Below are 25235 nucleotides of genomic sequence, written 5' to 3'. Positions count from 1 at the left end.
GCAAGGAAAGATTAGGAGGGCCAAGTAACTTAGGAGGGCCAGGAGAACCCTATACAGGGAGATTTCAACTGTATTTTCTTTTGAGATGATGTTTGTGTCCCTCTGACAGTGTAGATCACTAGTTGTCCTACCTAAAAGCCAGATCCACTTGGGTCCTTTGAAATCTAAGGATTTGTAATGTATAACCTTCTTTTCACTTTCCCCCTTAATCTTCCCAGATGAGTTAACTGTATACAAAGTACAGAATCTTCGGTGGACAGCTGACTTCTCTGGGGATGTAACTTTGACCTGGACGCGTCCCAAAAAAATGCCCTCTGCTTCTTGTGTATATAACACCTACTACAGGTGGGTCACACCTTTACCATGAGAGAAGAAGATGATGTCCTTCATTGCCATTGGGCCATTGGATATTCCGTTAACTCCATTGTGGTGTGCAGAGTGTGGCTCTTTAATAAGTGAGCCCTGCAGCCCTGCAGCTCCTGATTGCTTCTTTGTGATGAGATCTTTATTTTCTTGGCCAGGGTGGTTGGAGACAGCATCTGGAAGGTTCTGGAGACACACAGCAATAAAACCAACACTATCTTAAAAGTCTTGAAACCAGATACCACTTATCAGGTGAAAGTGCAGGTCCAGTGTCTGAGCAAAGTGTACAGCAGCAACGACTTTGTGACCCTGAGAACTCCAGAGGGCTGTAAGTGTCATGGTTTACCTTTATGGCACAGGCGAGACCTTACATGGGATTTCCAAAGATGCTTGGGAGTGTGGGAATAGAGTCCCGTGTATGCGCTTTAGTTCTCTTTCTTTTTTGTTTTGGGGTCGTGACCAAGCTGTTGAAGATTGCCTCTCATTATATCAGATAATGATCTTGTATTTTAAGAAGTTGATTCCAGGTTCTCCCCACCATTGCCTTCTTTTTCCTTTCTCGTCTCATTTCTGCCTCCTACTTTCCTTCTGTAGGTCCTTCCCAGTACTTGATATTTATGAGCTCATCATAATCAACATGTGAGACATGTCTAGGAAGTATTGTGGTTAAGTTTTTATGAAACATACTGAAATCTACATGTCCAAGAAAGTTTCCTGCTTCCTTGTCCCTTCAAAGTAGTTGGCATTGGGTGATTATCTGCTTATTCCAGCTGTGCCATTGCCTGACATATTTTGCAAACTCTTCATTTGTCATTATCATCAGAGCCTACAGAACTAATGTTTGAATTATTCCAGTTCATTCGTTCTCACTCCACAGATATTAGCTGAGCAGCTACTATTGTCTGGGTAGTATGTTAGGTCAGACCTCCTCGTGCCCTTGAGGGTCTTACATCCCCTATTGTTGGCAGATAGCCATCTTCTCTGGGTTGTCCACATAGAGAAATACTCTCTGCAATATTCAAAATGAAATTTGATTGTCAGGTATTGTAACTGGCTTCCCTCTGTGGGTTTTGGCCTGCCTCTGAAGGTGATCCCAAAAGAGAAGATCCAGAAGGGTCTTGAATATGCCAGCACCCAACTCATTAGCGAGTCTGATTTAAGGTGATCACATTCATTTGGATCTGGAAGGCCCCAAAGCCGTCTCCTTTAAGCTTATGGAAATTCCTCCAGTGACCCCAGATGCTGATGAGTTTTAACTCTGGGGTGACTCTTTTCTAGTGCCAGACGCCCCTCAAAATCTCCAGCTGATGCTCCACAGGGAAGCCGAAGGGGTGATTGTGGCCCACTGGGTTCCGCCCGCCCACACCCACGGCCTCATCCGCGAGTATATCGTGAGTATCTTCCAGGGGCTGGCTGGGGTGTCAGGGGGCAAGGGAGATTTTTGGGTGTGTTAGGGCAGAATATGTATTGTGTGAACAGCACTAGATTTGGCACAGCCTCGTTAGCGGTGGCCCTTCCATCAGAACATAATGAACTTTGAAATGTATCACTTTCTGGGTATTTCACAATAAAAAAATATTTAAGAAAAAATATTGCCCCGCCTTCCCCTCTCTCCTCCGTCCTTGGAAGGAATTTGAGTTCCCCAGCCTTTGGTTGCCATTTATTAATATTTTTCTCTTCTCACTTTAGGTAGAATGCAGCAGGAGTGATTCCAAGATGTGGGCTTCCCAGAGGGCTGCTAGTAACTTTACCGAAATAAAGAACTTGTTGGTCAACACTCTATATACTGTCAGAGTGAGTATTTATTGTCCATTATAGCCATCTGGGCAGTTTTAGAATTTAGCGATGTGCTTGTCATTTTGTGAGTGCTCCGTGTGTACCTTTATCTGCTGCATGTCAGTAGGTGACAAGATACTGAAACTCCTTGCTCCAGGTATTATGGTTTTCTTTCAGTCTCTTAAATTGATGCCACAAAGAACATGAAGTCAGACTTACTCAGATAACCAAGAACTTATAGTAATGCAGCTTGTGCCTCCTTATAACCCAGATATTCTGCTAGTTTTCCAGCGTCTATACTTTTGTACCCATCTCTTTTCTGCTTGTCTTTAACTGCAGAGTAAAGCAAGGCAGGGTAAGTGGCATTTATAGATTGATGTGTAGGGTTCTTATTAAATATATCATTGCTATTTTTTTAGCAGAAAGGGGAGATCTTGTGCAAAACAGATTTGTTGAGCCCGTCAAATGCACACACCAGAGACTCCCTTACACTGAGAATTTCCTCAGTTCCCTTCTTCATATATGTGTGTGTTCACATGTGTGCATAGATAACACATTTATACACACACCTGCCCCTTAGACAAAGCTTGACACCTATGAAACTAGAGATTTTATGATCTTAGCACTTTCATAACTCCCTTTGCCCAGTTTCTACCGTTTGTCTTGTTTCCATCTCATTTCTGCTGCTGAGGCTTCTGAATATCCTGGCTCACTCTCATGTTGTTTCCACCCTCATTGCCAAGGTCTCACCTCTTTATTTCATTCAGAATTCTTGCTGTTTGGTCTATTGACTTTTTTGATACTAACTCACACTCTGATTTGAAAAGGTGGCCGCGGTGACAAGTCGTGGAATAGGAAACTGGAGCGATTCTAAATCCATTACCACCATAAAAGGAAAAGGTAAACAACCCCAGCATTTGCAGATTCAAAGAAGTTAGAAACCCTTTTGGGAATAGCTTTCATATGACTGGAAAATGAAGCAGCAGAGATTAGAAAATGTCCTGTGATCCCCTTGCCCCGGCACACACACATTTCTGGGTGTCTCCAGATTTCCCAAGGCCAGTGTGCTATCCTGTGTTCCCGTGCAGCGCGGTGCTCACGATACCCCAGACAGAAGGAGTCCTTCCTTCTCGGTAAAGACAAAGCTGATCTGGTGCATGTTCATCAAAAGTTTTTTTTTTTTTAAATATTTTTTTATTGTGAAATATACAGAAAGTGATACATTTCAAAGTTCAGTTTAACAAGTAGTTACAGGACAAATTTCAAAGTATAGTATGGATGACAGTCCCACACTTTCAGGTATTTCCTTCTGGCTATTCTAATATACTAGAAACGAAAAACATTAAGTATCTACATAATGATTCAGTCCTACTCATTTGTTAAATTCTAACTTCTCTGGTAGATGACTCCTTCTCATTAGATCTTTCTCCCAATCTTTAGGGATATTTGGGCAATGACCATTCTAATTTTTTCATGTTGAATAGGGGTGTTGACAGTTTGGGGTGCAAGGATGCAACTGGTTGATGTTCTTGGAGAGACTGGTACCTCTGGGTTTAGGCTTGTCTGGCTTAGGAACCATCTGGAGGTTTTAGGTTTCTGAAAAATAAACTTAACAAGTAAAACTTTTATGGAGTCTTGGATAGAGCCCTGGATGTTCTTTAGGGTTTTCAAGAATACTGTTGGTTGGGGCGTGGCATACCATGCAATTAGCAATATCTGGCTGTCTCTGTGAATAACCTCCAGAATAGCCTCTTGATTTGATCTGGACTCAGCCACTGAAACCTTATTTTGCATCATTTCTTTTCCCTCTTTTGATCAAGAAGGCATTGTCGAGTCCCCGATGCCAGGGCCATGCTCATCCCTGGGAGCATCAGTGGTGTTTTTTAGAAAGCAGCTCTGCTGGCAATAGTTGCTTCTCCCATCAGCACTGACAAACTTTGCATAGGTGTTCATCTCAGGTACCGCAGACTGGTAATCAGTAGTGCCTGGTTGCTTGCCAAAGGCCAGGCACCCTGCGGTGCCCACTGCTTGGTGTACATTTAGCTCATAAGATCAAGCCCTCATGACAATTATGAGAACAATAGATAAGGAAGCAGAGAGGTTGTGTCATGTGCTATAGGTCACAGTCAGTCGATGGCACAACTGGGATTGGAAACACAGCTTGTCTCTTAAGCATGAGCTCCATGGCTTTCCTCCGAGCCAAGACACCTGCCCCATGGATTGGCCCCGTTCAGTTCAGGGAGTTGGCTCTTCATCCTGCATGCATGCTTCACCAGGGCAGAGTTGCTCTGTCTGTTTATCTCCGCTTTATCACTGGTATCTAATAAAGAGCCTGGAAGATAGGAACTAATGAAATAGTTGATGAATGAGTGAAGTCAAGCAGTCGAGCAATGAAGACGAAGGATTTTGGCACACTTTGGGAGATTGAGTGCAGCATGTCTTCTGAGTGGTTTCCCATACCTTAACCTCTGAACTTTGTGCTTTTATTTCTGGACTTGAGGGTATTAAAATCAAGCAGCACTGTGGCAGGAAATGTGATTTAGGGGTTTGACTTGAACCTGAGGTCTGTGAGAAATGAGCTCTGGGACAGGGAGAGTCCTGTCTGGTTGCCTGTGACATCTAGAGTCCTTGGAGGAGTCAGGGAAGACATAGTGCTGGTCGGTCTTTGGAGCAAGAATATTTGCAGATGTTTGAGAAAGCTTGCCGAATTCACATTCCCTTCGAGGTGTTTTTTTTTTTAATCATTTCCCTTCTACAAAATCAGGGTCAAAAACAAACTGATAATGTTTATGGAAAACAAGGGAGATTGGAAGGTCAATTAAAAACATTTGCCTTGAATTCCATACACACCAATCACACCTGCCCTTGAAAGTCTCAGTGGGAGGTTGCTTCTCTTAAACTTTTATATGATTTTGATGTTGGCTCCATGCATACGTTTTCGTTTGGCTGTTACAGAGGATACCTGTGCATTGCGTTAGAAAGTATTTGTTGGGAAATATCTGTGACTTCATATCTTCAATAGCATAAGAAGAAGACTGGGGCAAAAATAGCAGTGCTGTCAGCCAGAAGCACCAGTTTGTTTTAGTTAACTTGGTGGATTTATAATAACAACGAGAAAAGCCACCATTCTTTGAGCACTTTTTATACGAAATGCTGTGCTTGTTGTTTTACATAAATTGATGTCTTGTAGTCCTTGTAAACACTGTGAGATAGGTATTATTATCCTCATTTTGCAGCCAGGGAAGCTGGGGCTTTAGAAAGGATTGTGGCTGATCTCCAGGTCTCTGGGATTTAAATCCAGGTCTGTTTTATAACAGCACCTGAGCCGTTGCTGCTTGGATTCAGCTGTCTGATAATTCTAACATCCTGTCTGCCTTTGGTTACTTCACTTTCCTTATCCCAAGGAAGTTTTGTTACATTGTTAATTGAATGAAATCCAGCTCCTCCAGATTTTGACACATTCTCTTTTGTCACCAAATCTTAGCCAACTCCTTTGAGTCTCTCTTGCTTATCTGTGTGGGACGCGTACATGCTAAGGCGTCTGATATACTAGTTGCCACTTAAGTATTATCTGCTAATAATGTTTGTCCCATTAAGCCCTTTTACATTATACCATACAGAGTTCTGAAGTTCTGCTTTCTTGTGACAGAACTTCAAAGCAACAAGTAGGGTGCTTATTACTTGAACAGAGAGGGGTCCTTTCCCTCTGCCACTTTCTCTTTACTCCCTCAGTTCTTAGTTGAGGTTCAGGTCTTTTTTGAGAAAGCCAAATGCTTTAATATTTCTTTTATCTACCGTATGGGGGAATGTGGGACTTTATCAGACAGGAAGAAAGGGGCAGTGGAATACTTTTTGAGTGCTAGGCATTTTTATCCATTATTTTAGTTCATTTTCAAACCTTTATGCCCCAGAATAAGTACATTGCCCGAGGTTACACAACGCCTAAATGTCAAAACAGCAGTTCGAACTCAAGTTTGTCAGACTCCAGAGACTTTTTTTTTTCCATTTTGCCAAATGCCAACCTGTGATTTATGATTTCTACTCCTGCCAGCCTTCACAAAAAGTACTTGAGTCTGCTGGGACTTTTTTGGGCCAGTAAAGAAGGCCCTCTCTGTGACCCCTGCACCTGCAAGAAGCAAGCTGGGGTTGGGCTGTTTTAGCCATTTTCATAATGGAACTTTTCTGCCCAGATTCATTGCCAGGAGAGCTGACTGAGCCAAAGAGTTATGTGTTTACCAAGCAACTGTGGACCCAAACTCAGCTTCAGGAAAATAGTGGTAAAAGAGATAGATGGGTGAAGTCTGCCAAAGAAATGTCCTTTCTTTCCAAACTGAAAGGTAGCTTTGTCTATTGAGTCTTGCCTTCCTCACTTTTCATCACGTGTTTTGTTTTTCTTTTAATTCTTTGTTTTTAGCAATCCCACCACCAGATATCCACATTGACAGCTACAGTGAAAATTCTCTAAGCTTTACCCTGACCATGGATAGTGACGTCAAGGTAATGTTGAAATTTCAAAGGAGCAGCTGGCTGGGGCTTTACATTGTGTGGGAATTGGTACCACCATAGTACAGCAAGTCAGAAAAATTAACGACTTGTTCTGGCAAAGCTGAAATACCATAACTAGGCTGGTACCTTTGCCCAAAGAGAACAAACTTGAGTCTTCACGTGTAATTATTCTGCCTCAGCCTGGTGCATCTTTTTTTTTTGAACCGTATAATTAAATGGTTCACAGCTACAGTGCAAATGAAGAGTTGGTGTTAACAGCATACGTATGCCCTGTAATTTTCAGCTTTATTGGATTTCCTGGTGCTAAGCGCTAACGCAGAGGTTCCCGCAGTGAAAGAGCCCCCTTTCTGTGAGAGGCCCAGATACCTCGGAAACATGCACCTTATTCCAACCTCCTAGTCCTCTCTCCCAGCTCCAAGGTCCCCTCTCCTTGGGGTCCACATCGCCAGCTTCACCAGAGTTGTCAGTGTCCGTGGGTTTCCCATGCTGAGGATCCACCTCCCAGAGTGTTCTTTGCGGTCATTTTGATCCTCCATTCCCTCCCTGTCCATGAAGTTTTGGTGATAAAAACATCCTCAAGGTCCTTATGCTGACATAAAACCTGTTTTATCGAATTCCCTTTGCCAAACTAAAAACTAATGTGTTCTCAGCTTCAGAGAGGGATCCTGCAAGATGCGGCCATATGTGGACCTTGTCTGCAGTCTTTGGGGTTGAGAATATTTTAATTTTGTTTTTTTCTTGTATTTAAAGATCTTTGGACCTGATCCTTCTATGAGCTCGGGGCTTGATAAAGGTTCTCTTTCCTGATGTAGGGATATAGTTGCTCCTGTTAGACAGCGAGCACTAAGGAAGCTCCCTTGGTATATCTTCTTGGAAGGAAAACCGAAGCTAAGATTTACCATAGCTCTTTTCTTGCCTAGTTATCTTCCCAGTTTTTCCCCTTTCCGCATCCAGTAATTGGTTCATGTCGTTTTATTCTAAATTTTTTTGTTTTATTAGCTCTGTATTTTATATTATAAGCTATCTTGTTTTTAGGAGGTAGAGTACAACTAAATATTACTTAATAATTACACAAATTGAACTAGTTTAAAAATCAAAAGAAACCAGTCTATGGTAAGAACTGAGATACCTAAGGGCAGAACAAAAATGAGGTGCTTTTTTATGTGCCTTTGTCACCCAGCTCTCCCCTGCTGTGCAGCTCTTCACGCGGCATGGTTTTTGGTTCTTGGCAGGTAAACGGCTACGTGGTGAATCTCTTCTGGGCTTTCGACACCCACAAGCAAGAGAAAAGGACCTTGACCTTCCGAGGGAGCATACTGTCTCACAAAGGTAACACGTCGGAACTAGTGAGTGTGTGAGTGGGAAGGGGTAAGGAAGAAACTGAGGCTTCCCTGGCTTCCAGGCAATACAGCTGGTACAGGGTGCTCGGGTCCTCTCCGGAGGTCATTCTAGTTGGGAGATTCTTACCTGTTGGTATAATGTAAGACGCCAGGTAGAGGGATCCACTAAGTGGCTTCTCAAGGCCCCATATAACCTGTCTGGTCATCATGGAAGTCAGGGGCTAAAAAGGGGAGGGAAATTGGAAATGGGGCCCGTTTAACCCTCTCCAGGTGAATTTGGGGTTCCTAGATTGTTACTTGTCACTCTTTTCTGGTCTAATTTGCTTCTACTTTGCTATTAGTGGGGCTAGCACTGGGCCTGGTGCATAATTGATGTTCAGTTAAATTAAATGAATGTATGGACAGATGAACTGAGGAAGGAGGTGATCCAGTTTTTCTTACTCCTGGGCAAGTACTGAACCTCAATGAAAGTTCTCAAGTCTGAAAAGGCTCTAAGGGAAGCATTTTCATTTATTTCCAAAACCAAACCTCCGATGGCAAAGGTGCCCTTTGAATGTTGAGAATGACGCCAGAGCTTTTTTCTCTCCCCCTTTTCAAGCTTGGGTTGGGTATTACTTTCTTATTAACTCTTTAGTGTTTGTACAGCTTGCAAAGCACTTTCAATTATGTCTTGATTCAATCTTTGTTATAGCTTTATGAAGTATAAACTTGTTTCTACCATTATCTTTTTTACCCAAGGAGGATGTGCAGTAGTAGAAATAACTTTGAGCACCTACTGTGTGCAGGAACTTACTTAGGCATTCTGCATATACTCTTTTGCATAATCCCAATACGAACCCAGTTGGTGGAGTATGCTTATTTTACAGATGAGAGAACAAGGTTCAAAGATTAAGTAATTCCCTTAGAAGGTGGCAAAGTCAAGATTGAAACCCACGTCTTTCTAATTCCAAAGCCTATGACCTCATTGCCTCAGTGTCAAACCAGTAGAAACTGTCAGGGTCAGGGACAAAACCAGGAACAAAACCCAGGTCTTAGTTGCTATTGCCTGAAACGTAGCAGGAGCCAGCTCTGTGCCAGGCATTATGCCAATACTTTACTAGGATTTTCATTTTTAATTATTTCAACAGTCCAAACTATAAGTGTTCTTTATTTTATCTATTTTACTAACATGCAAAGACTTAGAGAGTTGAAGTACTTGCCACAGCTGTACAAACGCAAAGCAGAGAGTCAGGCTTTGAACCCAAGGTTCATATCCTTCCTTTTATTGGCTGTCTTTTTGCTTTTTAATAACATTTCCCCTAGTTATGAAAGGAACATATGTTTCTTACTGAATATTTAGAAAACACACTATAAAGAAAATTAACATTCCCTATAGTTTCACTTCCGAAATCGGATTTATGTTTTGGATATCTCCTAAGTATTTGTCTGTGAATTCATCTCTTTATGTATAGTTATCTCTTCCACATCGTGACTTTCCCCATTGTGGTTTCTGTATATCACGTGTCGGCATAAGATATTAAGTGGGAATTTTGTGGGAGTTTTGTAGAAGCCGTAGGTGACATGCATAGGCTAGCAGGCAGTACCAAAAGGCTAGAATGCGCAGGATTGTTATTAAGAAGGCTGTAGACTGTGGCATCATATGAGAAAACGCTAAGTCCTTATGTGATTACCTAAAGGCAAATGAAAGGGAAAGGTCTGCCCCTAAGGATTTTCAGGCCAATGAAGGCTGGTTTGAAATTTTAAAAAATACATATTTAGCCTATGCAATGTAAAAGTAACGGGAGAGGCAGCATCTGTTGATCAAGAGGCATCTAGAGGGTTTTCTGAAATCCTGGGAAAAAATGTTTTACATGGATTTTCCAGATCACAGGACTACTGTCCCCCTAAGCCCCATGATATGAAATGGATAACTGTAGTTTTTTGTAAGATCAGAATAATACCATATGTAGTTTTATACACTGCCATTTTCACCTAACAGAAAACTGAGAATTTTCCCATATCATTATATATTCTTTGAAAACACCACTTTCAGTATCTACATAAAATGACATGCACTTGGTAGCTGTGGTTTAGCTGTCACCCTGTCTCTGAGCAGTCAGGGCATGCATAGTTTTTCTCTACTGTAGAAACTCTGCGATGAACATCTTTGTTCCACACTTTTTAAAAATATATATATTTTTTTAATTGTGAAAAATAACATATATACAAAAAGGCAATAATGTTTCAAATATATTTTAATAAGTGGTTGTACAACAGATTTTAAAGTTTGGTATGGGTTACAGTCCCACAATTTCATTTTTTCTTCTAGCTGCTCCAAAACACTGGAGACCAAAAGAAATATCAATATATTGATTCAGCAGTCATACACCATTTGTTAAATCTTACCTTCTGTATTATACTCTTCCTTCTCTTTTTTTTTCTTTTTTTGTGAAATATAATGTATATACAAAAAACAGTAAATTTCAAAGTACACCACAACAATTAGTTGTAGAGCAGATTTCAGAGTTTGGTATGGGTTACGGTTCCACACTTCTAGGTTTTTACTTCTAGCTGCTCTAGAAGTAAAGGGTATACAACACAGTGAGGGTATACAACAGGGGCCTGTGGGGGTTTGGGGGAGGCCTCCCTTCAGAAGTGATTTGAGAGCTGAAGGATGAGCAGGTGTTTGCTAGATAAAGAGAGGGGGGTGGGGAACAGTTTTCCAAGCAGAGGGAACAGAATGTGCAAAAGTCCTGAAGGAGAAAAGTGTGTAGCATGTTTTAGGATCTGAAAAATGGCCATTCCACCCCTTTCTAGGGATTATCTCATTTATGTACATCCCCACCCTAAGAAAGAGTGGGAGCAATAGGGTTTATTCTACCCATTCTAGAAATGGAAAACTGAGGCCCAAAGAGGGTTATTTAAGCATTGTGGTGCCTAGCCTCATGCACCAGCTTTCAGTACCCATCCTTCTCTGTTTTAGGTGTGACCTGTACCTTCGATATTTGTCAGTAAGCAACTTGAAATTCTTGACAGGCCAGAGAGAAGGCACGTAGATAATCCTGCCCACCTGGGGCAGACGCTAGAGTCAGAGGGGCTGAGGGGACAGGTCAGGGACCTCACCTTGACATGCAGGTTGCTGTCCAGGAGGATGTTGCCCGGCTTGAGGTCCAGGTGGAGCAGAGGCGGCTTAATACTGTGGAGGAAGTTCATGGCCAGGCTGGTCTTGTGGATGATGCGGAACTTGAGCTGCCAGCAGAGGCTGTGGGTGGGCAGGGTCTTCTCCGGGGAGCCGTTGGCCATGAACTCCATCGCAATGCCAAGGGGCTGCTTGCATACCCTGTAGATGGAGACGATGTGCTGAAACTTGATCTTCTCCATCTTGGCTGCTTCTTCAATGAGACAGTTCACATCAGTGCTATGGCAAGGGGGAAGCAAGAAATGGCAGAGGGTATCCCGTTAATTGCCAAAGCAACCAGCAGAGCACACAGACTAGGTAGGATGCAAGGCTGTGCAGACCCAGGGAAGACTTGGGGGCTTGTATGGAAGTAGGGGAGGAAAGAGAAACATCCCCTGATGATCAGCAGGTAGCACACATTAAGGTCCAGATACCTGGCATGGACAAGACAGGAAGGAAAGGAATTTGTGGGTGTAGGAGTGAGTCCACTCTGGAGAGGTGGCCGCAGAAAGCAACACAGCACAGCCTGTGCTACTTGTTTATGTGTATACCTCCTCTGGTACACTGCAAGCCCCTGGAAGGCCAATATTATGCCTCATGACTCCTTTTAAAATATCATTTATTGTTGTTTTGATTATAAAGTAATAATATACCTCATAGAAAGTCTAGGGAATGCACAGAGCTAGAAAGAAGACTATTAAATCATCAGTAATCCAACCTTCTGGAGTTAGCCTCTATTAATATATACATTTTTTTATCACATAGTTGTATATTCATCATCATGATAATTTCTTAGAACATTTGCATCAATTCAGAAAAAGAAATAAAAAGAAAACAGAAAAAAAATTCATACATACCATACCCCTTACCCCTCCGTTTCATTGATTACTAGGATTTCAATCTACTAAATTTATTTTAACATTTGTCCCCTCTATTATTTATTTATTTTTAATCCATGTGTTTTACTTATCTGTCTGTAAGTTAGATAAAAGAAGCATCAGACACAAGGTTTCCACAATCACACAGTCACACTGCAAAAGCTATACCATAATACAATCATCTTCAAGAAACATGGCTACTGGAACACAGCTCTACATTTTCAGGCAGTTCCCTCCAATATCTCTATTACACCTTACCTAAAAAAGTGATATCTGTTTAATGTGTGAGAATAACCTCCAGGATAACCTCTCGACTCTGTTTGGAATCTCTCAGCCATTGACACTTTATTTTGTCTCATTTCTCTCTTCCCCTGTTCGTTCGAGAAGGTTTTCTCAATCTCTTGGTGCTGAGTCCCAGCTCATTCTAGGATTTCTGTACCACATTGCCAGGAAGGTACACATCTCTGGGAGTCACGTCCCACATAGAGAAGGGGATGGCAGTGAGTTAGTTTGTCATGTTGGCTGAGAGACAGAGGCTACATCTGAGCAACAAAAGAGGTTCTCTTGCAGGTGACTCTTATGCCTAATTTTAAGTAGGCTTAGCCTATGTTTGTGGGGTTGAGTTTCATATGAACAAACCCCAAGACTGGAGCTCAGTCTATTGCTTTGGTTGTCCCCACTGCTTGTGAGAAGATCAAGAATTCTCAACTTGGGGAAGTTGACTTTCCCCCCTTTCTCATCATTCCCCCAAGGGGACTTGGCAAATACACTTTTATTCATTGTTCAAATCCTTCTGGGATTTATTGAGGCATTACTCTGGACAAATCTACAAAATCTCATGCCCTAATTAAGGTTCCATGTACTTATGGTATTCAATTAAGCTGTCCACATAAGTTGTATTAGGAAATGCACTAGTCAAAATACAGATTTTGTACCAAATAAACATTTTTTGCTGTAGTCTCACACATACGTTAAAGTTTTAAAATATTAATTACCATCTATTTTCAGCACCCTGTATTATTGACATTCCTTTTGTTCTTCTTCATGAAAAACATTTTAAAATTTGTACATTTAGTCACTATCATTATATTCTCTAGGCATTTCTAGATTATACCATCTCAGTCTTTGTCATATATCTTTCCTTCTGATTTTGTTTGTGCCCCCAGGTCTCCTCCCTCTATCATTCTCACATTCAATTTCATTCAGTGTTATAACATTGTATTACAGTTAGGTGATATTGTGCTATCCATTTCTGAATTTTTACAGTCAGTCCCGTTGTACAAACTGTATCCCTTCAGTTCCAATTACCCAATATCTACCGTATTTCTATCTCCTGATGACCTCTGTTCTTAACTGAAATTATTCAAGTTCATTTATTAATGTTAGTTCATATCAGTGAGACCATACAGTATTTGTTCTTTTGTTTCTGACTAATCTCACTCAGCCTAATGTCCTTAAGGTCCATCCATGTTGTTACACACTTCATAATTTATTTGGTCTTACAGCTGCGTAATATTCCATTGTGTATATATATATACACACACACTTGTTTAGCCACTCGTCTGTTAATGGATATTCTAGTTTGCTAGCTGCCAGAATGCAGTATACCAGAAACGGAATGGCTTTTACAAAGGGGAATTTAGAAAGTTTCTAGTTTGCAGTTCTAAGGCCGAGAAAATGTCCCAATTACAAGTCTATAGAAATGTCAATCAAAGGCATCCATGGAAAGATACCTCGGTTCAAGAAGGCTGATGAAGTTCAGGGTTTCTCTCTCAAGTCAGAAGGTACATGGCGAACACATTCACAGTTTCTCTCTTGGCTGGAAGGGCACATGGCGAGCATGGTGTCATCTGCTAGCTTTCTCTCCTGGCTTCCTGTTTCATAAACCTCCCCAGGGGGCATTTTCCTTCTTCATCTCCACTGGCTATGTTGTCTTTACTGCTCTCTCTGAACCTCCCATTCTCCAAAATGTTTCCTGTTTTATAGGACTCCACTAAAGCAATCAAGACTCACCCAAATGGGTAGAGACATATCTCCCCTAATCCAGCTTAACAACCACTCTTGATTGGGTTACATCTCCAGGGAGATTATCTAATTACAGTTTCAAACATACAATATTGAATAGGAATTATTCTGCCTTTACAAAATGGGATTTTGATTAAAACATGGCTTTTCTAGGGAACATACATCCTTTCAAACCAGCACAATGGATATTTGGGCTGTTTCCATCTCTTGGCAATTGTAAATAATGCTGCTATAAGCATGGGTATGCAAATGCCCATTTGTGTCTTTGCCCTCATGTCCTTTGAATAGATACCTAGCAATGGTATTGCCAGGTCATATGGCAGTTCTATACTTAGCTTCCAAGGAACCGCCAAACTGCCTTCCACAGTGGTTGCACCATTTGACATTCCCACCAACAGTGGATAAGTGTGCCTCTTTCTCCACTTCTTCTCCAGCACTGTCATTTTCTGTTTTATTGATAATGGCCATTCTGGTGGGTGTGAGATGATATCTCATTGTGGTTTTGATTTGCATCTCCCTAATAGCCAGGGAAGTTGCACATCTTTTCATGTGCCTTTTGGCCATTTGTATATCCTCTTCTGAGAAGTGTCTGTTCAAGTCTTTTGCCCATTTTGTAATTAGGTTGTCTGTCTTTTTGTTGTTGAGTTGAACAATCTCTTTATATATTCTGGATACTAGACCCTTATCTGATGTATCATTTCCAAATATCGTCTCCCATTGTGTAGGCTATTTTTTTTACTTTCTTGCTGAAGTTCTTTGATACACAGAAGTGTTTAATTTTGAGGAGTTCCCATTTATTTCTTTCTTCAGTGCTTGTGCTTTGGGTGTAAGGTCTAGGAAACTGCCTTCTATTATAAGATTTATAAGATATTTCCCTACATTTTCTTCTAACAGTTTTGTGGTCTTAGATCTAATGTTTAGGTCTTTGATCTATTTTGAGTTAATTTTTGTATTGGGTATGAGATATGAATCCTCTTTCATTCTTTTGCATGTGGATATCCAGTTCTCTAGGCACCATTTATTGAAGAGACTGTTCTGTTCCACGTGAGTTGGCTTGACTGCCTTATCAAAGATCAGTTGTCCATAGATGAGAAAGGTCTATATCTGAACACTCTATTCTATTCCATTGGCCAGTACATATATATCTTTATGCTACCAGGCTATTTTGACCACTGTAGCTTCATAATATGCCTTCAAGTCAGGTAGCATGAGACCTCTGGCTTCATTTTTCTTTCTCAGGGTACTTTTAGCTATTCGGGGCACCCTGCCCTTCCAGATAAATTTGGTTATTGGTTTTTCTATTTCAGAAAAGTAAGTTTTGGGGATTTTAATTGATATTGCATTGACTCTGTAAATCAGTTTAGGTAGAATTGACATCTTAACTATATTTAGTCTTCTAATCCATGAACAAAGTATGCCCTCCCATTTATTTAGGTCTTTTGTGATTTCTTTTAACAACTTATTGTTTTCTCTGTATAGGTCTTTTGTCTCTTTAGTTTATTCCTAAATATTTTATTCTTTTGGTTGCAATTGTAAATGGAATTTTTTTCATGATTTCCTCCTCAGATTGTTCACTACTAGTGTATAGAAACACTGCAGATTTTTGAGTGATGATCTTATAACCAGCCACTTTGCTGTACTCATTTATTAGCTCTAGTAGTTTTGCTATGGATTTTGGGGGTTTTCGATGTGTGATATATCATCTGCAAAGAGTGAGAGCTTTACTTCTTCCTTTCCAATTTTGATGCCTTGTATTTCTTTTTCTTGTCTAATTGCTCTGGCTAGAACTTCCAACACAATGTTGAATAACAGTGGTGATAGTGAACAACCTTGTCTTGTTCCTGATCTTAGGGGAAAGTTTTCAGTTTTTCCCCATTGAGGATGATGTTAGCTGTGGGTTTTCATATATTTCCTTTATCATGTTGTGGAAATTCCCTTCTATTCCTATCCTTTGAAGTGTTTTCAACAGGAGATGATGTTGAATTTTGTCAAATGCCTTTTCTGCATCAATCGAGATGATTATGTGGTTTTTCTGCTTTGATTTGTTCATATGGTGTATTACATTAATTGATTTTCTTATGTCGAACCATCCTTGCATACCTGGGATGAATCCTATTTGATCATGGTGTATAATTCTTTTAATGTGGTGTTGGATTCGATTTGCAAGAATTTTTTGAGGATTTTTGTCTCTGTAGTCATAAGAGAGATTGGTCGGTAGCTTTTTTTTTGTAATATCTTTGCTTGGCTTTGGTATGAGGGTGATGTTGGCTTTGTAGAACGAGTTAGGTAGCTTTCCCTTCTCTTCAATTTTTTTGAAGAGTTTGAGCAGGATTGGTACTAATTCTTTCTGGAATGTTTGGTAGAATTCACATGTGAAGTCATCTGGTCTTAGACTTTTCTTTTTGGGGAGATTCTTTTTTTTTTTTTTTTTTTTTTAATTTTTTTATTAATCAAAAAAAAGAAAAGAAATTAACACAACATTTAGAAATCATTCCATTCTACACATGCACTCAGTAATTCTTAGTATCATCACATAGATGTATGATCATTTCTTAGTACATTTGCATCGATTTAGGAAAAGAACTAGCAAAACAGCAGAAAAAGATATAGAATGTTAATATAGAGAAGAGAATTAAAATAATAATACTAATAATATATATATATATAAAAAGGAAAAAGAAAAAAACAAAAACAAAAGATACAAACACACAAACAAACAAACAAAAAACCATATTTCAGGTGCAGCTTCATTCAGTGTTCCAACCTAGTTACATTACACTTAGGTATTATTGTGCTGTCCATTTTTGAGTTTTTGTATCTAGTCCTGTTGCACAGTCTGTATCCCTTCAGCTCCAATTACCCATTATCTTACCCTGTTTCTAACTCCTGCTGGTCTCTGTTACCAATGATATAGTCCAAGCTGATTCTCAAATGTCGGTTCACATCAGTGGGACCATACAGTATTTGTCCTTTAGTTTTTGGCTAGACTCACTCAGCATAATGTTCTCTAGGTCCATCTATGTTATTACATGCTTCATAAGTTTAGTCTGTCTTAAAGCTGCATAATATTCCATCGTAGGTATACGCCACAGTTTGTTTAGCCACTCGTCTGTTGATGGGCATTTTGGCTGTTTCCATCTCTTTGAAGTTGTAGATAATGCTGCTATAAACACTGGTGTGCAAATGTCCGTCTGTGTCTTTGCCCTTAAGTCCTTTGAGTAGATACCTAGCAGTGGTATTGCTGGGTCGTAATCCATTCTGCCATTCTATGTCTTTTGATTGGGAAATTCAGTCCATTAACTTTTAGTGTTATTACTGTTTGGATATTTTCCTCTACCATTTTGGCTTTTGTATTATATATATCATATCTGATTTTCCTTCTTTCTACACTTTACTCCATACCTCTCTCTTCTGTCTTTTCGTATCTGACTCTAGTGCTCCCTTTAGTATTTCTTGCAGAGCTGGTCTCTTGGTCACAAATTCTCTCAGTGACTTTTTGTCTATAAATGTTTTAATTTCTCCTTCATTTTTGAAGGACAATTTTGCTGGATATAGGAGTCTTGGTTGGCAGTTTTTCTCTTTTAGTGATTTAAATATATCATCCCACTGTCTTCTAGCTTCCATGGTTTCTGCTGAGAAATCTACACATAGTCTTATTGGGTTTCCCTTGTATGTGACAGATTGTTTTTCTCTTGCTGCTTTCAAGATCCTCTCTTTCTCTTTGACCTCTGACATTCTAACTAGTAAATGTCTTGGAGAACGCCTATTTGGGTCTATTCTCTTTGGGGTGCGCTGCACTTCTTGGATCTGTATATTTAGGTCTTTCATAAGAGTTGGGAAATTTTCAGTGATAATTTCTTCCATTAGTTTTTCTCCTCCTTTTCCCTTCTCTTCTCCTTCTGGGACACCCACAACACGTATATTTGTGCGCTTCATATTGTCATTCAGTTCCCTGATTCCCTGCTCAAGTTTTTCCATTCTTTTCCCTATAGTTTCTGTTTCTTTTTGGAATTCAGTTGTTCCATCCTCCAGTTCACTAATTGTAGCTTCTGTCTCTTTAGATCTACCATTGTAGGTATCCATTGTTTTTTCCATTTTTTCTTCTTTGTCCTTCACTCCCACAAGTTCTGTGATTTGTTTTTTCAGATTTTCTATTTCTTCTTTTTGTTCAGCCCATATCTTCTTCATGTCCTCCCTCAATTTATTGATTTGGTTTTTGAAGAGTTTTTCCATTTCTGTTCGTATATTCAGCATTAGTTGTCTCAGCTCCTGTATCTCATTTGAACTATTGGTTTGTTCCTTTGATTGGGCCATATCTTCAATTTTCCGAGCGTCATCCATTATTTTCTGCTGGTGTCTGGGCATTTGATCAGATCTCCCTGGGTGTGGGACCCAGCTGGTTGAAAGGTTTTTCTGTGGAATCTCTGGGCTCTGTTTTTCTTTTCCTGCCCAGTAGGTGGCGCTCGTGACGGTCGTTTGTCTGCGGGGCAGTCGGCCCGGGAAACCGCGCGTGGAGGCGGGGGTCGCTGGCCGTGGCTTGGGGGAGTGCCGGTCCAAATTGCCCAGCTGGCCCGAGACGCCAAGCGTGAGGGGAGGGCCCCGCTATCCAATGTTCCCAGTCAGACCGGGGAGCCACGTGCGTGGAGGGGACCCCAGACGCCAGCCACCCCAGCCGGGAAAACGTGCACCCCTCGGGTATCTCACAGCAGTGGATTCTCCCTACCCGTTCAGCCGTTCCAGAATGGGGTACGCTGTCTTTTTTGGTCTCTGTCGTGACTCCGGGAGCTGTTTTGTATTGTTTCTGTTTCTTTAGTTGCTTTTCTGGAGGAGGAACTAAGACCCGCGCGTCTTACTAAGCCGCCATCTTCTCCGGAAGTCTGTTTGGGGAGATTCTTAATGACTGATTCAATTTCTCTACTTGTGTTTGGTTTGTTGGGGTCGTCTGTTTCTTCTCAAGTCAATGGTGGTTGTTCATGCCTTTCTAGGAAGTTGTCCATTTCATCTACATTGTTGAGTTTATTAGCATAAAGTTGTTCATAGTATCCACTCATGACTTCCTTTATTTCTGTGGGGTCAGTGATTATCTCTCCTCTTCCATTTCTGCTTTTATTTTTTTACATCTTCTCTCTTTTTTTTGTCAGCCTTACTAAGGGTCCACCAATCTTATTGATTTTCTCATAGAACCGACTTCTGGTTTTTTGATTTTCTTGATTGTTTTCATATTCTCAATTTCATTTATTTCTACTCTAATCTTCATTATTTCTTTCCTTTTGCTTGCTTTGGGGTTAGTTTGTTGTTCTTTCTCTAGTTCTTCCAACTAGAAGAACTAGAGAAAGTTAATGGACTTTCTCTATTAAGTCCATTAATATATCAAGGACTGTTAATTCATTGATATTTGCTTCTTCTTTTTTGATATAGGCATTTCGGGCAATAAAATTCCCTCTTAGCAGTGCCTTCGCTGCATCCCATTAATTTTGATATGTTGTGTTTTCATCTTCATTTGCCTTGAGATATTTACTGATTTCTCTTGTAATTTCTTTCTTGACCCACCGGTTGTTTAAGGGTGTGTTGTTGAGCCTCCATATATTTGTAAATTTTCTAGCACTCTGCCTATTACTGATTTCTAACTTCATTCCCCTATGATCTGAGAAAATGTTTTGTATGATTTCAATCTTTTAAAATTTATTGAGATTGGTTTGCAATCCAGCATATGGTCTATCCTTGAGAATGATCCATGAACACTTGAGAAAAGGTATATCCTGCTGTTGTATGGTGTAATGTTCTATAAATGTCTGTTAAGTCTAGCTCATTTATTGTATTATTCAAATTCTCTGTTTCTTTATTGATCCTCTGTCTAGATGGTCTGTCCATTGATGAGAGTGGGCAATTGAAGTTTCCAACTATTATGGTAGATATGTCTTTTTCTATTTTCAGTGTTTGCCTCATGTATTTTGGAGCATTCTGACTTGGTGTATAAATATTTGATTGTTATATCTTCTTATTGAATTGCTCCTTTTATTAATACATAGTATCCTTCTTTGTCTCTTTTAACTGTTTTACATTTGAAGTCGAATTTGTTGGATATTAGTATAGGTACTCCTGTTCTTTTCTTATTGTTATTTGCATGACATGTCATTTCCCGACCTTTCACTTTCGACCTGTGTTTATCCTTGGGTCTAAGATGCGTTTCCTGTAGACAGCATATAGATGGGTCCTGTTTTTTAATCCATTCTGCCAGTCTGTGTCTTTTGATTGGGGAGTTTAATCCATTAACATTTAGTGTTATTACTGTACAGGCAGTACTTTCTTCTACCATTTTGCCGTTTAGATTTTATATGTCATATCTAATTTTCCTTCTTTTTACCTTTACTGATAGTCTTCATTTCTATACTCTTCTCCACACCTCTCTCTCCTGTCTTTTAATATCTGTCTCTAGTGCTCCCTTTAGTATTTCTTGCAGAGCTGGTCTCTTGGTCACAAATTCTCTCAGTGATTTTTTTGTCTGAAAATGTTTTAATTTCTCCCTTATTTTTGAAGAACAATTTTGCTGGATATGGAATTCTTGGTTGGCAGTTTTTCTCTTTTACTAATTTAAATATATCATATCACTGTCTTCTCACCTCCATGGTTTCTGCTGAGAAATCTATGCATACTCTTTTTGGGCTTCCCTTGTATGTGATAGACTGCTTTTCTCTTGCTGCTTTCAAGATTCTCTCTTTCTCTTTGACATCTGACATTCTGATTAGTAGGTGTCTTGGAGTACATCTGCTTGGATCTGTTTTGTTTGGGGTATGCAGTACTTCCTGCATCTGTAATTTCAAGTCATTCATAAGAGCTGGGAAATTTTCAGTGATAATTTCCTCCATTAGTTTTTCTCCTCCTTTTTCCTTCTGGGACACCCACAACACATATATTCATGCACTTCGTGTTGTCCTTCAGTTCCCTGAGTCCCTGCTCATTTTTTTCCCATTCTTTTCCCTATGTTTTCTTTTGCTTGTTGGATTTCAGATGTTCTGTCCTCCAGTTCACTAATCCTATCTTCTGCCTCTAGAAACCTGACATTGTAGGTGTTCTAGTTTGCTAGCTGCTGGAATGCAATATACCAGAAATGAAATGGCTTTTAGAAGGGGGAATTTAATGAGTTGCTAGTTTACAGTCCTAAGGCCAAGAAAATGTCCCAATTAAAACAAGTCTGTAGAAATGTCCAATCTAAGGCATCTTTCCAGGGAAAGATACCTTGGTTCAAGAAGGTCGATGAAGTTCAGGGTTTCTCTCTCAAGTGAGAAGGCACATGGCAAACACAGTCAGGGCTTCTCTCTCGGCTGGAAGGGCACATAGCGGACACGGCATCATCTGCTAGCTTTCTCTCCTGGCTTCTGATTTCATGAAGCTCCCCGGGAGGCGTTTTCCTTCTTCATCTCCAAAGATGCTTTGGAGATCATCTCTGCTTCATGGTGCTGCAGCATTCTCTGCTCTGAATCTCTTTCATTCTCCAAAATGTTTCCTCTTTTATAGGACTCCAGAAACTTATCAAGACCCACCCAAATGGGTGGAGACATGTCATTACCTAATCCAGCTTAACAAGCACTCTTTACTAAATCACATCATCCAGGGAGATGATCTGATTACAGTTTCAAACATACAGTATTGAATAGGGATTATTCTACCTTTATGAAATGGGATTTTGATTAAAACATGGCTTTTCTAGGGGGCATACTACCTTTCAAACCAGCACAGTAGGTTTTCATTGTTTCTTTTTCATCTCTTCTGCTATGCCTTTCATTCCCATAAGTTCTGTGATTTGTTTTTTCAGACTTTCAGTTTCTTTTTTTCTTGTTCATTCCTTGCCTTCTTTACATCCTCCCTCAATTCACTGCTTTGATTTTTGATGAGATTTTCCATGTCTGTTTGAATATTCTGAACTAATTGTTTCAACTCCTGTATCTCATTTGAATTGTTGGTTTGTTTCTTTGACTGGGTCATATCTTTAATTTTCCTAGTATGATTCATTAATTTTTGCTGGTGTCTAGGCATTTAATTACCTTAATTAATTTATTCTAGGTATTGTTTTCACTTTTTTTACCTAGGATTTTCTTGCTGGATGACTTTGTTGTCTCTCTGTTCTTTGACATTCAGTTTAGCTTATTCTGGACCTCTAGTTTAGGTTTTGTTTAATGGATCAGAGTTTTTCAGTACTTGTTTCTTGTTTCTTGCCCTGCCTGTATAGTGCCTTTTTTCTCCCCCCTTAGGAGGGTCTACTTAGGTATTAGAGACTCCAGCCAGATTTTCCCAGACGAAGCTGTCCTCCTGTCTGTAGGAAAGAGTCACCTGCGTCAGTTTTCCCTGATTGTGAGACCCAGCAGATTGAAAGACTTTCCTGTGATGCCTCTGGGCTCTCTCTGTTTTTCCTATCCTGTCCAGTATGTGGCACTTTTCTGTCTGCATGTCCCACCAGCATAAGGTGATGCGGTACCTGTAACTTCAGTGTGGTGGAGACCGAGGAGAGGTTGTAGGCTGGTTTTAATTGCTTCATTTTTCTAAACCCTGAGGTTTGAACTCCTTGAGGAAGGGATTCCGTCTGAGCTGGACCCCACCCCTCTCCTGGGGAAGGTAAGGGCTCCAGACAGACACTCAAACAAGCTTAATTCTGCCTATGCCTGGGGCAGTGGAGCCCAGGAAGCCTTACAGCTGTATCCAAAGAGCAGTCAAGCCGTAGAAACATAGCCACCAAAACAAAAGAGAAAAACCTTTTTCAGAGCAGGACCCCCGTTCCTCAGGTTTGCCAGTCAAGAGCTGAAGTTGGTACATTGCTCTATGTATCTCCAGGTCCTATGTGCCCCCTCCTTTCCTTCAGGGCCCAAATTTTTTCAAATCCAAAAAACCTGTTTCCCACCCCACCCCACCCCCATTTTCCATCAGCCCTGCCCCCTCAGTGCTGGGATGAATACTAGTGACCTCTGCTTTTCCTGGAGGTTCAGCTGAGCTGGGGGCCTATTTTCAGTAGTTACTATTTGTTAATTAATTCTACAATTGGAGTTTGGTTGTGCTCAGCCCCTGCTGCTGGTAAACTCTCTTTCCTTTCCCCCTGGGAAGCAGCCTGTGGGGGAGGGGCACCGGCCATGGCGGTTTGGGGAACTCACGGTTCTGGGGGGTGCTTGCAGCTGGTCCAGCTGGTCCAGACTGGTGCACGCTGTGTGTCTGGTCCGTGGTGTGGCCCCAGCAGTTGTTCTGTACAGTTCCTGTCTATTTATTTAGCTTCTCTGGAGGATGAACTAAATCCCACACCTCACTAAGCCTCCATCTTCGCCCTCCTCCTGTCTGCCCTAGGTGTTCTTTAGGGTCGGCAGGAATCATTTTGGTTGGGGTTTGGCAAGTTATAGTCGTAGCAAAATGTAACTGCAACTTGTGTAAGAATGACTTTCAGAGTAGCCTCTTGACTCTCTCAGCTACTGATACCTTGTTTGTTACCCTTCTTTTCCCCTTTTTGGTCAGGATGACATTGTTAACCCCACGGTGCCAAAGACAGGCTCATCCCTGGGAGTCATTTCCCACACTGCCAGGGAGACTTTCACTCCTGAATGTCGTGTCCCATGTGGGGGGGAAGGCAATGATTTCACTTGCAGAGTTGGGCTTAGAGGGGGAAAGGCCACATCTGAGCAACAAAAAGAGGTCCTTTGGGGGTGACTCTTAGGCATGCCTATAGGTAGGCTAAGCTTCTCCACTACCTACATAAGCTTCACAGGAGTAACCTCAAGATTGAGGGCTTGGTCTATTGACTTGGGTGTCCCTGATGTTTGACACAGTAGGAAGGGTTTCCCTGGTAGTAAAGTTTAATGGTTCCATATATTGTTTCTCCCATCCCTCAAGGGGCTTTGCCAATAGTTATTTTATTTTATTTTATTTTATTTTGGCATGGGCCGGCACCAGATATCAAACCTGGGTCTCCGGCATGGCAGGCATGAATTCTGCAACTGAGTCACCGTTGCACCGCCCTGTCAATACTTTTGATTATCTGCTTAATATACTCTAGGATGTATCCAGGCATTACATTAAGCTATATAGGATTAAAGGCTCTCATTTATTCCACACATTTTTAAGCTTCTCTCTCTCTCTCTGATTTGGGATAACTGGATTGAAGGGCATAAAAATTTTCAAGGCTCTTGTTACATAAGCTACATGGCTTTCAGAGAGTGTTGTACTAAGTTATATCTCTCAGTGATAAACTGAAAAGAAATTACCCAGCACCTAGCCTGTGTGTCAGAGAGTAGCCATCAGTAAATCCCTTGCCTTCATTTGTAAACTAATGAAAGTCCTACTGCATTTGTGACTCTGACATTGAGAAACTACATTCTACTTTTTAAAAATAGATGTGTATATCATGGCACCTATTCTTGACTAACCCCCTTGGCTTCCGCCTGGCATCTTCTTGTCTGTGTTTTCACAGTTGGCAATCTGACAGCTCATACATCCTACGAGCTTTCTGCCTGGGCCAAGACAGAAGTGGGGGATAGTCCTTTGGCATTTGAGCATGTCATGACCAAAGGGACCCGGCCCCCTGCTCCTAGCCTCAAAGCCAAGGCCATCAATCAGACTGCTGTGGAATGCACCTGGACTGGGCCCAGGAACGTGGTGAGTCGGCCGAGATGATCATCACAAAGTGAGCCCAGACTCCCCCCTGTTGCCAGGCCTCAGGCGGTCCCAGGGCTTCCTCCTCCTCTCACCCCAGGCACAAGCTCCCCCTCAGTCGTTTCTGGATTGTCTTCTGGAGGCCCCTGATGTCTCATCCCCAGCATCCCACTCCACACCCTGAGAGAGAGTAGCCCGTGTTGCTTGCTGCTTAATAGATCTTGAGTGCAAAGAGGGTGGCACCTTCCTGTGCTCAGGGACTGACCTTGGGTCATGGTCTCGCTGAGATGTCTGCAGCAGACACAGTAAGTGTGATGACGAAGTCCTAAAGTAAGATCTTATCCACAGCTCCACCAGCCCCTTCTTACTTTACACAGTTCCCCATCCCCACCCCGGCTTGCCTTCTCAGACCAGGTCCTCCCAAACAAGCACCTCCCCATTCACTCTAGGGTCCACAGCATTTGTGTACAGCTCTTATTTACATTTTGTTTTTGTGTATTCATGATGACGTGTTTGGGGCTTTGTTCTGAGTCTTGCTTTCTACCTCCCGCCCTCCCCAGCCTC

At 41.1% G+C, this 25235-nt stretch overlaps 1 protein-coding gene across 3 annotated transcripts in view; it reads left to right on the top strand.

The window, feature by feature from the left end:
• Nucleotides 1-25235, top strand: part of SORL1 (sortilin related receptor 1) — a 180985-nt gene that overhangs the window by 139820 nt on the left and 15930 nt on the right. For all 3 annotated transcript variants that reach the window (XM_077112638.1, XM_077112637.1, XM_077112639.1), the window contains exons 34-41: nucleotides 219-345; nucleotides 522-691; nucleotides 1642-1754; nucleotides 2053-2157; nucleotides 2967-3039; nucleotides 6554-6636; nucleotides 7878-7974; nucleotides 24490-24674. In XM_077112638.1, coding sequence (XP_076968753.1) covers nucleotides 219-345; nucleotides 522-691; nucleotides 1642-1754; nucleotides 2053-2157; nucleotides 2967-3039; nucleotides 6554-6636; nucleotides 7878-7974; nucleotides 24490-24674 — 953 coding nt within the window. The remainder of the gene's footprint in view (nucleotides 1-218; nucleotides 346-521; nucleotides 692-1641; nucleotides 1755-2052; nucleotides 2158-2966; nucleotides 3040-6553; nucleotides 6637-7877; nucleotides 7975-24489; nucleotides 24675-25235) is intronic.

This window comes from Tamandua tetradactyla, chromosome 8 (genome assembly GCF_023851605.1).
Source record: "Tamandua tetradactyla isolate mTamTet1 chromosome 8, mTamTet1.pri, whole genome shotgun sequence".
Taxonomy (NCBI): Eukaryota; Metazoa; Chordata; class Mammalia; order Pilosa; family Myrmecophagidae; genus Tamandua; species Tamandua tetradactyla.
Note: the sequence above shows the minus strand (reverse complement) of the source record. Positions and strands in the feature narration are given on the sequence as shown.